Here is an 11,384-nt window from a genome sequence, read left to right on the forward strand (position 1 = left end):
AATCAAATCTTTACATTCAATTTTATAGTTTTTTTTTGAAATTATAAACATCATGAGTTAATCTTTTATTTTTAAGCTATTTTTGATAAAAATTCAAAGTTTTATTTCTCTAATATAATCGAATAAATTTCTCCACTAATACGAATTCAATACATAAATTTAAAACAAATATCGAGTTAAATTTCGTAGTCGTTCAAAATTTACACATTATGAACTCAGTTATTATCAATCGTATTTTATGTCATTTTTCATAATTTATTAAATTATAATTTTTTAAGTAAATTTAAAAAAAAAATCATTCAAATATACTTGTAAATTCAATGTCATCGTCTTCAAAAGTTTTAAGCATCATGATATAATCTATAGTTTATATAGGCTTATCTTTTTATTAATTTTAAAATCATTATTTTTTATTATCATTTTGTGGATTTCATAAACTTGCCTTTATTCGAAAGCAAATATTGTGAATATATGGTTTTGTATGTCACTTTCTATAAATTTTAAAAATCATAATTTTTTAATATAATTTCATAAATCTTGTAAGTAAATTCAATCCGATTCTTGAATTAAATTTACTGTTACAAACTTTTTTCAAAAAAATATATATATATGTACCTGTTCTAATAAATTGTACTATATTATATATATATATATATATATTTAAACATTATAAAAAAATGGAATATTTCAAAATCTACCTCTGGTTTTCGTAAATTTTAAAAATAAATTTCTTAAACCTAGATCTTTCTTAACCCTCCATGAAAGATGGCCAAGCAATCTACCATTATTACATATACAATATTAGCCCGACACTTAGTTACAGACTTACATGGTCATGAATCTCATACAATTCTCAACTCCCAGCCTCTAAAGAAAGCATCTTTTGCTCTTTCAAGAAACCATACGTGCACCTTGAAGCATCCAAAACCGCCCTTCCATGTTCATGCTCGTATTAGTTTCAGACGTTATGTACATATATATATATATATAATACAGATTATGATTGCTTATCTCACAAGTAATGATAAAATTTTATAAAAATTAAACTAATATATACATCAGAAGTAAACACTGACATCTTGAAGACTATAAATAGACCACCGATACACCCTGTTTCATCATCAATATTCAACACTGTACTAGTCACAATCATAGCCTTAGCCATTGTTGATATTTAATTCGAGCAACATGGAGACATGGTCAAGAAGGTCGCTTTTATTTGCCATGGCAATGGTGTTTGTTGCAGGTCTGATATTTATCCAAGAAACAGAAGCTGCATCTGTGTACTGCAATAACCCAGGAAGCCGATGTTATGGAAAGCGTATAGAATGCCCTTACCAATGTCCTTCAACTTATTCCGAAAACCCTAAAGCTAAAGTTTGTCACGTCGACTGTAATTCGCCGATTTGCAAGTCTCACTGCAAGCGTAAGATTTTTATTTTTCTATTTGTTTTATCATATATATATATATATATATATATATGTATGTATATATAATTAAATTAGTTTTAAATTTTAGACATCCCAACGGCTAGTAACTAATAATTAAGATGGTAATAGATAATAGTTAAAATAATAATGAAATATATCAAATATAATGATGTATACAGTTAAATATTGTGAGCTTTCGGCAACTTTAGTAACTACAGTTGTCAAAAATATTTACATTAAAAATATGTATATGTATGTATATGAATAGATATATGTATGTATAGAAAAGTATAACAATTGGATTTTGTTTGGTTCAAATCTATATATTTTTATTTATTTCTTAAATATTAATTATTTGGGACGTAACAGTTTATTATAATTTATATATTTTGTGAACAATAAAAATTAACTTTATTTGTATCTTTAATTTTATAACTATAATCTTGTATTTGTCACCTATTAAAAATAATAATAAACTTAAAGTTATATAAAATTGACTTTGAGATCACCATGTTATTTTTATTTAAGTTTATCGATATGTTATATTGTATAATTTACATTCTTATTTTGTAGAATTAAAATCTAAGTCATACTTTTGATGTTAAATTGAAAGAATATATAAAAATATTCTTATGAAATTTTCAGACCGCAAACCAAATTGTGATGGCCCGGGCTCAGCATGTTATGACCCTCGTTTTATTGGTGGTGATGGCATTGTCTTCTACTTCCATGGCAAGAGTAACGAGCATTTTAGCCTAGTCTCCGACAACAATCTCCAAATCAATGGCCGTTTCATTGGCCACCGTCCAACTGGGCGAGCTAGAGACTTCACATGGATTCAAGCGCTAGGAATCCTTTTTAACTCTCACACATTTTCTCTCGAGGCCATCAAGACACCAACATGGGATAATGAAATCGACCACCTTAAATTCACCTTTAACGGACAAGATCTGTTTGTACCAGAAGGCACTCTCTCAATTTGGTACTCGCCAGAAAAAGAAGTAAAAATTGAGCGAATAGCAAGTAAGAACAGTGTTATTATCACCCTCAAGGATACCGCAGAAATTTTAGTAAATGCAGTGCCTGTGACAAAGGAAGATGACAGAGTCCACAATTATCAAGTACCTTCTGATAATTGTTTTGCTCATTTTGAGGTGCAATTCAGGTTCTTTAATCTATCACCAAAAATTGATGGGGTTCTCGGCAGAACTTATAAACCTGATTTTGAGAATCCAGCAAAGCCTGGTGTGGCAATGCCAGTTGTTGGTGGTGAAGAAAAGTATAAAACAAAATCACTTTTGTCTGCTGACTGCAGTACTTGCATTTTCTTATCAGAAATCAAGTTAAGTCAAGAAATCAACTCTATAAATAAAGAATTCGAGACTTTAGATTGTACTCGTGGGTCATCCACAGGATATGGAATTGTTTGCAAGAAATAAGTAAGGGGTGATTTCTCTAGGAGAATAAGAGAAGTCTTTTGCTTCTCGTATAATTACCATTACTTCTACGTAAACAATGCTACTATTTGACATCTATGTTTACCTAAGCTTGTCGACCTTACCAACTTTTTTACAATTTGTTTGTAACACTTGCTCATTCTAAAATAATATTACTAAATAATGTTATCATTTACGAAATTAGTAAAATCGTTGTTGAATCACTTCTCTATTAATTGTCAATCCCTATTTCAATTATAGATCTCAAAATTGAGAAGGTAATAATATCTTAAAAGATTTAGATTTTACCTTGTGTTTCTAATAATTCTATATCTAACATTTTGGTGAAAGTGTAAATAATTAGAACACTCAGAAAAAGTAAAATTAATTCGACTCAAACCAAATATCCTACAATAAAAAAGTCTATTTCAACTATTACTCATACAATTGTGAATTTCTTTGTATTTTTCATGTAACTTAAGGTGTAAACTACGTCCTTATGCTACGACATAAGAAGGTGCTTAGTGGGGATGGCCAACTTGCCTTGAGTTGGCCAAGATTCTTGCCAAAGTGAAATATTTGACAAATAGTTTCCAAGAAATAGAATCTATTGATCAAAGTTTCCTTAGATAATTGTAGAATTTCTCAGTTAGGATCTCCTTTTCTGCGATGAGATTCATTAAAGATTCCCGATCAGCGAGATGAAGTTGCTGCATAATTAGATCAAGTATGAATACAGATGAGCTCTGTGAAATTTAAGTAATGTTGAAGAATGCCACAACAGGTAAAGCGTTATTTACGTCCTGTAAGTAAATGCTAGGAACAAAAGCAAAGAGCATGGAGCAAGAGATGTTTCACCAGCTCAAAACTCTGTCTCCGTCACATGTCATGTCTCCTTCAATCTGCAATTTCCATGCCTTTAGCCACCATTTTTGGAAACCAGAGATGAAACTCAAGCCTTATTATCAAGGCCCTGATAGAAGGAAAGAAATGGTATCAACTGGAAAATTTTTAAATCGGAGTTGTAAATACCAAAGCATTGACCAAGATTGTTAGTCCAGCAAACTCTCTAATGAAATCCAAATCCAACAAACCATATTCTTAATCCAAGGTTGGAATAGAGAATAACCTTGGAAAAGATTACTTCTAATAAAATAGTGGTGCAAAATTCCCACTTGCCGGATTCTATATAAAGAGTAGGGAAGAGAGAGATCTTTATCTCGTTCAATTCTAGGCAGTCTTTATCATATTCTTCAGCTACAGAAAAGGAAAGAAAATGAAGTTATCAAGCTGCAATGGTGTATCGATCATTTTGCTTTTTTGTTTGTCAGCTGTGGTTGAAATCCATGGAGAAACTAGGACTTGTACCAACCGCAAAAGCCCATGTTTTCTGAAGCGATTGACTTGCCCAGCTGAATGTCCTACCTCTTCACCACGAAACCCCAAATCAAAAGTTTGCTTCATCAACTGTAATTCACCAATTTGCAAAGCTGAATGCAAAAGTAAGCCACCTCCTCTGCAATAATCATACTTTTTGAGTCTGCTTATCATGTCCTTGAATTCTACAAACTAACTGGATTTTTTTTTGGTAATTGCAGATCGCAAACCAAACTGCAATGCTCCTGGTGCAGCCTGCTTGGATCCTCGATTCATTGGTGGAGATGGCATTGTGTTCTACTTCCATGGCAAGAGGAATGAGCACTTCAGCTTAGTCTCTGATTTGAACCTGCAAGTCAATGCTCGCTTCATTGGCCTCAGGCCTGCAGGCAGAACCAGAGACTACACTTGGGTTCAGTCCCTTGGCATCCTCTTCAACACCCACACCTTCTCTCTCGAGGCTTCTCAAGCGGAAATATGGGATGATGAGATTGACCACCTGAAGTTCTCTCACAATGGGAGAGAAATAGTCATACAAGAAGGTTATATGTCTTCATGGACATCACCAGTAAGTGATCTGAAGGTAGAAAGAACATCACGAAAAAACAGTGTCTTAGTCACTCTCCCAGAACTCGCAGAGATTTCAGTCAACGTGGTGCCAGTAACAAAGGAGGATAATAGGATTCATAACTACCAAATACCTGCTAACGACTGTTTAGCTCACTTAGAAGTACAATTCAGATTCTACAGCTTGTCATCAACAGTCGAGGGTGTTCTTGGCAGGACATACCAGCCAGATTTCAAGAATCCTGCAAAGCCTGGTGTTGCTATGCCTGTATTGGGAGGAGAAGAAAAGTATAAAACCACATCACTTCTCTCTGCAGATTGCAGATCTTGTGTTTTCTCTCCTGCCAGAGTTTTGGACCAGACAGATCCTTTGGCGAGGGACTTCGGTACTCTTGATTGTTCCAGCAAAGCCAATAGTGGTAATGGAATACTTTGCCGAAGATGAGTAAGAAACTTCAGCACATGGTAGAGAATGTTGAAGGACTCTCTCACTCAACAATAACTCAAAATTTTCCTGTTGAATATCTGCATCATGTCACCTCTAAACAATCATTCTGGTTACAGTTTCAGTTTCTTCTTAATAAGTCTTAAAAATAATATATCATTCATTTGTTTGTATTTTCTCCTCCTCTGGAGAAAACTTGAAGTTTATCAAAAAAGTTACAGCACAAATTCACATGGTATGATCAGTAGACCATATTTACAGAGAGTTAATAGATACCTTATAATTTGCCATTGTTAGTGTACAATAAGATATTGTTCCTGCCTAAAAAGCAAGTAAGAATTCACATTTTAAACCAGCATTATTGATTATCAACAAGGCCATCAATCAGTCCCAATTGCATGTTTTAGAAGCCTAGAAGCTCCCAGCATTTTGTGCTGTTACCTTGAAACAGAAAACTTCATGCAGTAAAATAGATAGAAGTAGAACCAATAGATATCAAACATGGGAAAACACTTCCCCATTATATTTTTTCTTTCAATGAACAGAATTGTGGAAATAGAATCAAAATAACAATGGAATATTTATAGTAGCTTACATGCCATTTCTGATGGACTAATTAGCACCCATCAAGTAACTATATCACAAACTAAATATATAATGATTGATAGTTTGATAAAAGAAAAAAGGAACAGGATGGTGTAATAAGAAATGACCTCGTGAATTCACTTGAAATACTTCAAAGTAATCTCCAGAACCAAGACAATCAATCTTTAGCAAGGTGTCCAATGAAAAAAAAATCACTGTCAGGCAGAAGTTTCTACCCCTTATCTTCCACGAGGATTTACTAGCTGTGAGAATACAGCACTTGTGGCTGCATCTTCTGCATCATCATCAGTCCCGGAGTTCCCCCCATCAATCATACTTACACTGTTATCAAATGGTTCAATTGGTGTTAACGGTATGCCTGGAATATGGTTTGTACTGTTATCTTCAGGTTCCAAGAGAGCTGATGATGTCTCCTCTAATTGAAGAGCATATTCAAGATTCCACAAGACATCACCCATTGATGGCCTGTCAACTCCATGCTCAGCCAGACATTTCTCAGCTGTCTCCCCATATTTCTTAAGAGAAGCTGGATTCACCTTCCCCACCAGATTTGAATCCATGATTTGATCCAACATGCCTTTCTTTTGCCAAGTCATTGCCCATTCTGCTATATTAACTTGCTCCCTGGGAAGAACAGGATTTAAAGCTGGTCTAGTACAGAGTACTTCCATTAGAACCACCCCAAAAGAATATACGTCTGATTTCTCAGTGAGCTGTTGCCTTCGAAAGTATTCAGGATCCAGGTAGCCAAAACTACCCTTAACAGCAGTACTGACATGTGTCTGATCAAGAGATGGACCTGTTTTTGATAAGCCAAAATCAGCAACTTTAGCCACGAAGTTCTCATCCAAGAGAATGTTTGTTGTCTTCACATCTCGATGAATAATACTTTGTGCTGCACCAGTGTGAAGATAATGAAGTCCCCTTGCAGCTCCGATGCATATTTCAAGCCGCTGCTTCCATGACAGAGGTGGCAGATCTGTTCCATAAAGGTGACTTCTGAGAGGTCCATTGGCCATGTATTCATAAACAAGAATCATTTCTGATCTTTCATCACAGTAGCCAATAAGAGAGACAAGGTGGCGGTGACGGAGCTTAGATAACATTTCAATCTCAGTTCGGAATTCAGCAAGGCCTTGTTCAGACCTGGGATTTCCTCTCTTGACAGCTACCTTGGTTCCATCTTCAAGTGTTCCCTTGTATACCCTACCAAAACCACCAACCCCTAGCAATAGGCTCTCATCAAATTTGTTGGTTGCATCCAGGATTTCTTGGAACATGAAAAACCTGCCAAGGTTGGAGGAAGCTAATGAGATGCAGCTTGCTGTTGCACTCTTTTGTGAAGTTGTTGACATTTTTGTCATGGTTAGAGAATTTCCATATAATGGCAAAGGTAACCATGAATTTCCTTGGCTAGTATCTTTCGACTTGCGTGCCACTAAGAAGCAATAACAGATTCCAATTAACATCACTGCAGCTGCAGCTCCAACAGCAGAACCAATTATTATAGCTAATTTATTCTTCTTTGAAGGACTTTTAGGAAGGAGACTTCCAACAGAAGAAAGCCCATTCAAGCTTTTAGCTTCATTGCTGATCTTCATAATCTCCAACCCACTCATAGTTGCATTGGTCAAATCTGCTGCCATATCTGGGCCAATACTAACAGTCAAACTATCGGAATCTGCTGAAGCATTTGAGATGAAGTCTTTGTAATAAGGAACATTGAGATCAGCAGTTAATGTTGAGAGGTCAAGACTCCCCACAGCAATATCATCATTTATGTAAAGATTGAAGACAAGAGTGTTAAGAGCCTGACTGATTATATCACAGAAATGTACCCGAACAAAGTACCGGAAGCTTGGATCGACGGGGAAGACCCAAGTTATGTTGAAGTTTGCATTGGCTACATTAGGATCTTCCATGGTTTCAGCAGTGGCATAGACCAGATTCGGTGCTATTTCAGGCGTGATGGAATCTGTATATTTTATGGAAGCAGGATTAACTGATATTCTCAAAGCAGAGCTGTTCACATGGAGGTATTTTGCATCATTTTCCCAAGTTCTTCCAAGGGTGTCATTTTGACCGGTGAGCAATGGACCCCCCATATTCAATCGGTAAACAGTTTCAAGGGCAAGTTCAGAAAGACCAGTAAAAGGTGCAAATGGAGTCAAAGCTAATGCTTGGTCAGGGAAAAGAGCATCTGGGATAGAGACAACCTCAATTGCATTAACAAAAACAACTGAATTATTTGAAGGAATGAAGGTAACTGTCAAAGTATTGGATGTCACATTGATTGCATACTCCTTGAACAAATAAGAACCGTTATAGCTTTTGAAAGTGAAGTTGTTCAAGAGTACAAAATCATCAGCAACTACTGTAATTGGCGCAGAAGTCAAGTTCTGGGTTGAGTTTGTAGGAGGACAAAAGTAAAGCCGGATCCAATGCCTGCCTTCTTCCTGAATTTCAAAGTTGTAGGAACCTATGCCCGAGAAAATCCGAGCAGACTGATAAATTGAAGAGGGAGCATGGGTATTGGAACTAGAAACAGAGTTTCCAGATTTCAATACAAGGGATGTATGCCGAGTATCAGGAACAAATGTTCTACCTTGAAAGGTGACATTTTGTGAAGAACCACAAGCAATTAAGTAATTATCAACAGGTGAGTATGAAGCACATGATCTATTACACATGAACAGAACAACAGCTACCACAACTAAATCCACCCACTTTCCTACTTTCATTTTCACCATCTTCACTAACTCAAATCTCCAAATTTTCTGACAAAACCCAGAAAATGCTCAACCCCAAATCAACAAAATGCTATGTCTCAAAATTCCAAAACACCTGCAACTCCAGAGGAGACCATATTTACCGTAAAGAATCTTAAGAGAATCCCAAGCGTTTCAAATCAGTGAACTCAAAAGGGTGCCCCCAGATCTATCCACAGACCAATGCAAGTAAGCTAATCTCAATACACAACAGCATGGAAGAATCTCATAACAAACAACAGCACAAACTTAGGGCTAACAAGCACCAGAAAGAAATAATTAACTGGAGCTCCTCGACATGAACAGCGAGACAAGAGAGTTTACTTCAATGCTCTTACCTCCTGAAACGAATAAGCTGAAATGAGAACAAAATCAGCTACAACTTGAACTGGGTCTGCGTCAAATGATAAGAACCCAGTTGAGATAAACATGAAATCACCATGAAAATCCACCCAGAAATTCTCGCTCTTTAGTGCAGCTTGCAACAACTACTCTTTCCAGGCTGGTGATTAGGCTGTCACTCACACAGAAGAGAGAAAATAAGGGGGGGGCGGACCCAGCAGAGAAGATGAAAAGGGATATGAAGCTTCAATTTCTTAAAGATAAATAATTATTTTAAAAAATAAAAAGAACAGTTTAATATGAAAATTATAATCAAACTCCTATAAAATCCCAGCTGTTAAAAGCTTTTCTTTTTATGCTCAGTACCTTTCTATACGTACATTGTAATATATATATATATATATATCAGCAAACGCCATGGGAATCCTGGGAACTGAAAGAGCGTTATGGTTAGATATTATTAATATTTTTTAAAAATATTAATTTTATGATTTAAAAAATAAATTATAAAATATAATGTAATGGATTAGGAGCAAATGGTTGCTGCGCTGGGACCAACGGCTAAGTGGGACCCGCTTTTACGCGGCTTAGAGATACGGAGCAGACAATATCTGACGCCGGTTGTTCACGGTATTGGCATCGTTGTAGGGACTGTTTAGCGCGTATCTTTAGCTTGACGTCAATGAAGCGGCGTTAACCAGTTTGCAAAATCTTAAAACTCAATTTTGAATAGATTTTATTTTCTTTATTATTTTCATTATTGGTGAGTAACTTATATATTGTTATTTAAAAAATAAAAATTAAAAAATACATTCATTTACTAAAGGGCAATTAATTTTTTTAAAAAATAAATTTTAATAATTATAATATTTGTACTTTTTCGAAAACGAGAAATATTAAAAAAAAAATTTAAAAAAAATATTATATAAATTGATGTGATAATTACCGTCTAAAAAGCATTAAACTAATATAACTTGTGTAAACTATAAATTTTATTATTTTATCAATTTATAAATGATTTTTTTTTAAAAGTTTTTATATTTGGTATTACTCTTAAAATATATAGATAAATTATTTCTGTAGCACCCGGAAAGGAGGAAAAAAAAAAAAAAAAAAAAAAAAAAGGGGCCACGTCAGCAGCCACGTCAGCAGGCCCGGTCAGCAGTCCCGGCCAACCGGGGCCTGCCACGTGGCAAGACCGCGTCACTCCGAAAGGAGCCACGTTGGCGATCCGCGTGGGTGCGATCCGACGGCCCAGATCAATCGCGCGATCGGACGGCCCAGATTCAAACGCACGGACGGCCCAGATTCAATCAAAAACGAACGGCCCAGATTAAAACGAAATGAACGGCTGTGATCAAAAGGCAAGGGGTTATAAATAGAACCCCCACACCAGACCACAAACCCTAGCCGCCCGCCGCTCGTCGGAGAAGACGAACCAGAGGCCGACCGCCGCCACCCGCCGCCGCACCGGGGAAATTTCCGACCGCCGATCGAGGTAAATTTCATACCCCCGACTCGTTTTTCTCCGCTGATTCCTCCTATGGCCAAATTGAGGCCGAAATCCCGGCCAAACGGCCGGAATAAGCAGCCGAAACCCAGCGGCGCCGCCGCGCCCCTCTCGGTTTTTGCCTCCGACGAGGTCCTTCCCGGCCTCCGTTCGATGCAATTTTTATATCACCGTGATCACCATTCTTTTCTCTACAGGTTGACCGAAGCCGAATCACCAAAACACGAACCTCGCCGGAGAGCCGCCGTACCCGAGAGCGCCGCCGCCGGTAAGCTCCGCTTTTCCGTGATTTTTGGCCCCCCGGGGGCCCTAGGGTTGTTTTCTGACAAGGACCAATGCGAGTGTGGCCGAATTCGGTCGAAAACGGCCGAAAACAGCCAACCCGAGGCGACTCGCCGCCGTGCCGGAGTTGCAATTTGGTCCGAAAGGGGCCCTGGGCCTAATTTGGATTTTTTTTTGGAACACGTGCAGGTACTGTTAGTGTGTTTCAGTTCCCCGGGAAAAAAATTCAGGGAAAATTAGGGACGGCCTGCAGGCGCACTGTGAATCGTATTCGGATCCCGAAAACAAGTAAGGACCCCTCACCCTATTTCCTATCACGGTATTAAAGTTCAAAATGATAAAAACGGTATTTCTTGAATTAACGCATGTGTGAAATTGCTTAAGGTTGCTGATGGAGCCCGAGTCTAGTGTGATTGATGATTTACTGTTATTTGGCCTGTTTTACACTGTTTTACAGCTTTAAATGCATTATGGGGTTTGATGTGTTCATTTTATAGTTTCGAATGCATATATTACTGTTTTATTAATTATGGGTTGAATGACTGAAGAACTGATACTGTATGTTGTCTGTTCGGCATGAATTACGATTTGCTTGTTCAAATGTGAATTGATGATGCTTA

The 11,384-nt window shown here is 36.8% G+C and overlaps 3 protein-coding genes across 5 annotated transcripts; 2 read left to right on the forward strand and 1 right to left on the reverse strand.

The window, feature by feature from the left end:
* Nucleotides 1-1,074: 1,074 nt before the first annotated feature.
* Nucleotides 1,075-3,048, forward strand: LOC148266543 (uncharacterized). Its single transcript, XM_088217031.1, has 2 exons — nt 1,075-1,426; nt 2,077-3,048. The coding sequence occupies exons 1-2, from the start codon at nt 1,189-1,191 to the stop codon at nt 2,868-2,870; spliced, it is 1,032 nt and encodes a 343-aa protein (XP_088073157.1). The 5' UTR covers nt 1,075-1,188; the 3' UTR covers nt 2,871-3,048.
* An 868-nt stretch (nt 3,049-3,916) lies between these two features.
* On the reverse strand, nt 3,917-9,306 carry THE1 (protein kinase family protein). 3 transcript variants are annotated; one of them, XM_088218890.1, is made up of 3 exons: nt 5,970-9,306; nt 4,946-5,336; nt 3,917-4,821 (listed from the first exon to the last, which is right to left on the reverse strand). In XM_088218890.1, exon 1 carries the CDS (start codon nt 8,610-8,612, stop codon nt 6,081-6,083), a length of 2,532 nt encoding a protein of 843 aa, XP_088075016.1. In that variant the 5' UTR covers nt 8,613-9,306; the 3' UTR covers nt 3,917-4,821; nt 4,946-5,336; nt 5,970-6,080. The 3 variants fall into 3 exon arrangements, with proteins under 3 accessions (XP_088075016.1, XP_088075017.1, XP_088075015.1); XM_088218891.1 differs by having other exon boundaries at nt 3,917-5,325; XM_088218889.1 differs by having other exon boundaries at nt 3,917-5,336.
* LOC148266544 (uncharacterized) lies at nt 4,144-5,256 on the forward strand. Its single transcript, XM_088218892.1, has 2 exons — nt 4,144-4,369; nt 4,466-5,256. The coding sequence occupies exons 1-2, from the start codon at nt 4,144-4,146 to the stop codon at nt 5,254-5,256; spliced, it is 1,017 nt and encodes a 338-aa protein (XP_088075018.1).
* Nucleotides 9,307-11,384: the final 2,078 nt, after the last annotated feature.

The sequence above is a fragment of the Carica papaya genome, chromosome 4 (genome assembly GCF_054855325.1).
Source record: "Carica papaya isolate Zhongbai chromosome 4, ASM5485532v1, whole genome shotgun sequence".
Lineage (NCBI taxonomy): Eukaryota > Viridiplantae > Streptophyta > Magnoliopsida > Brassicales > Caricaceae > Carica > Carica papaya.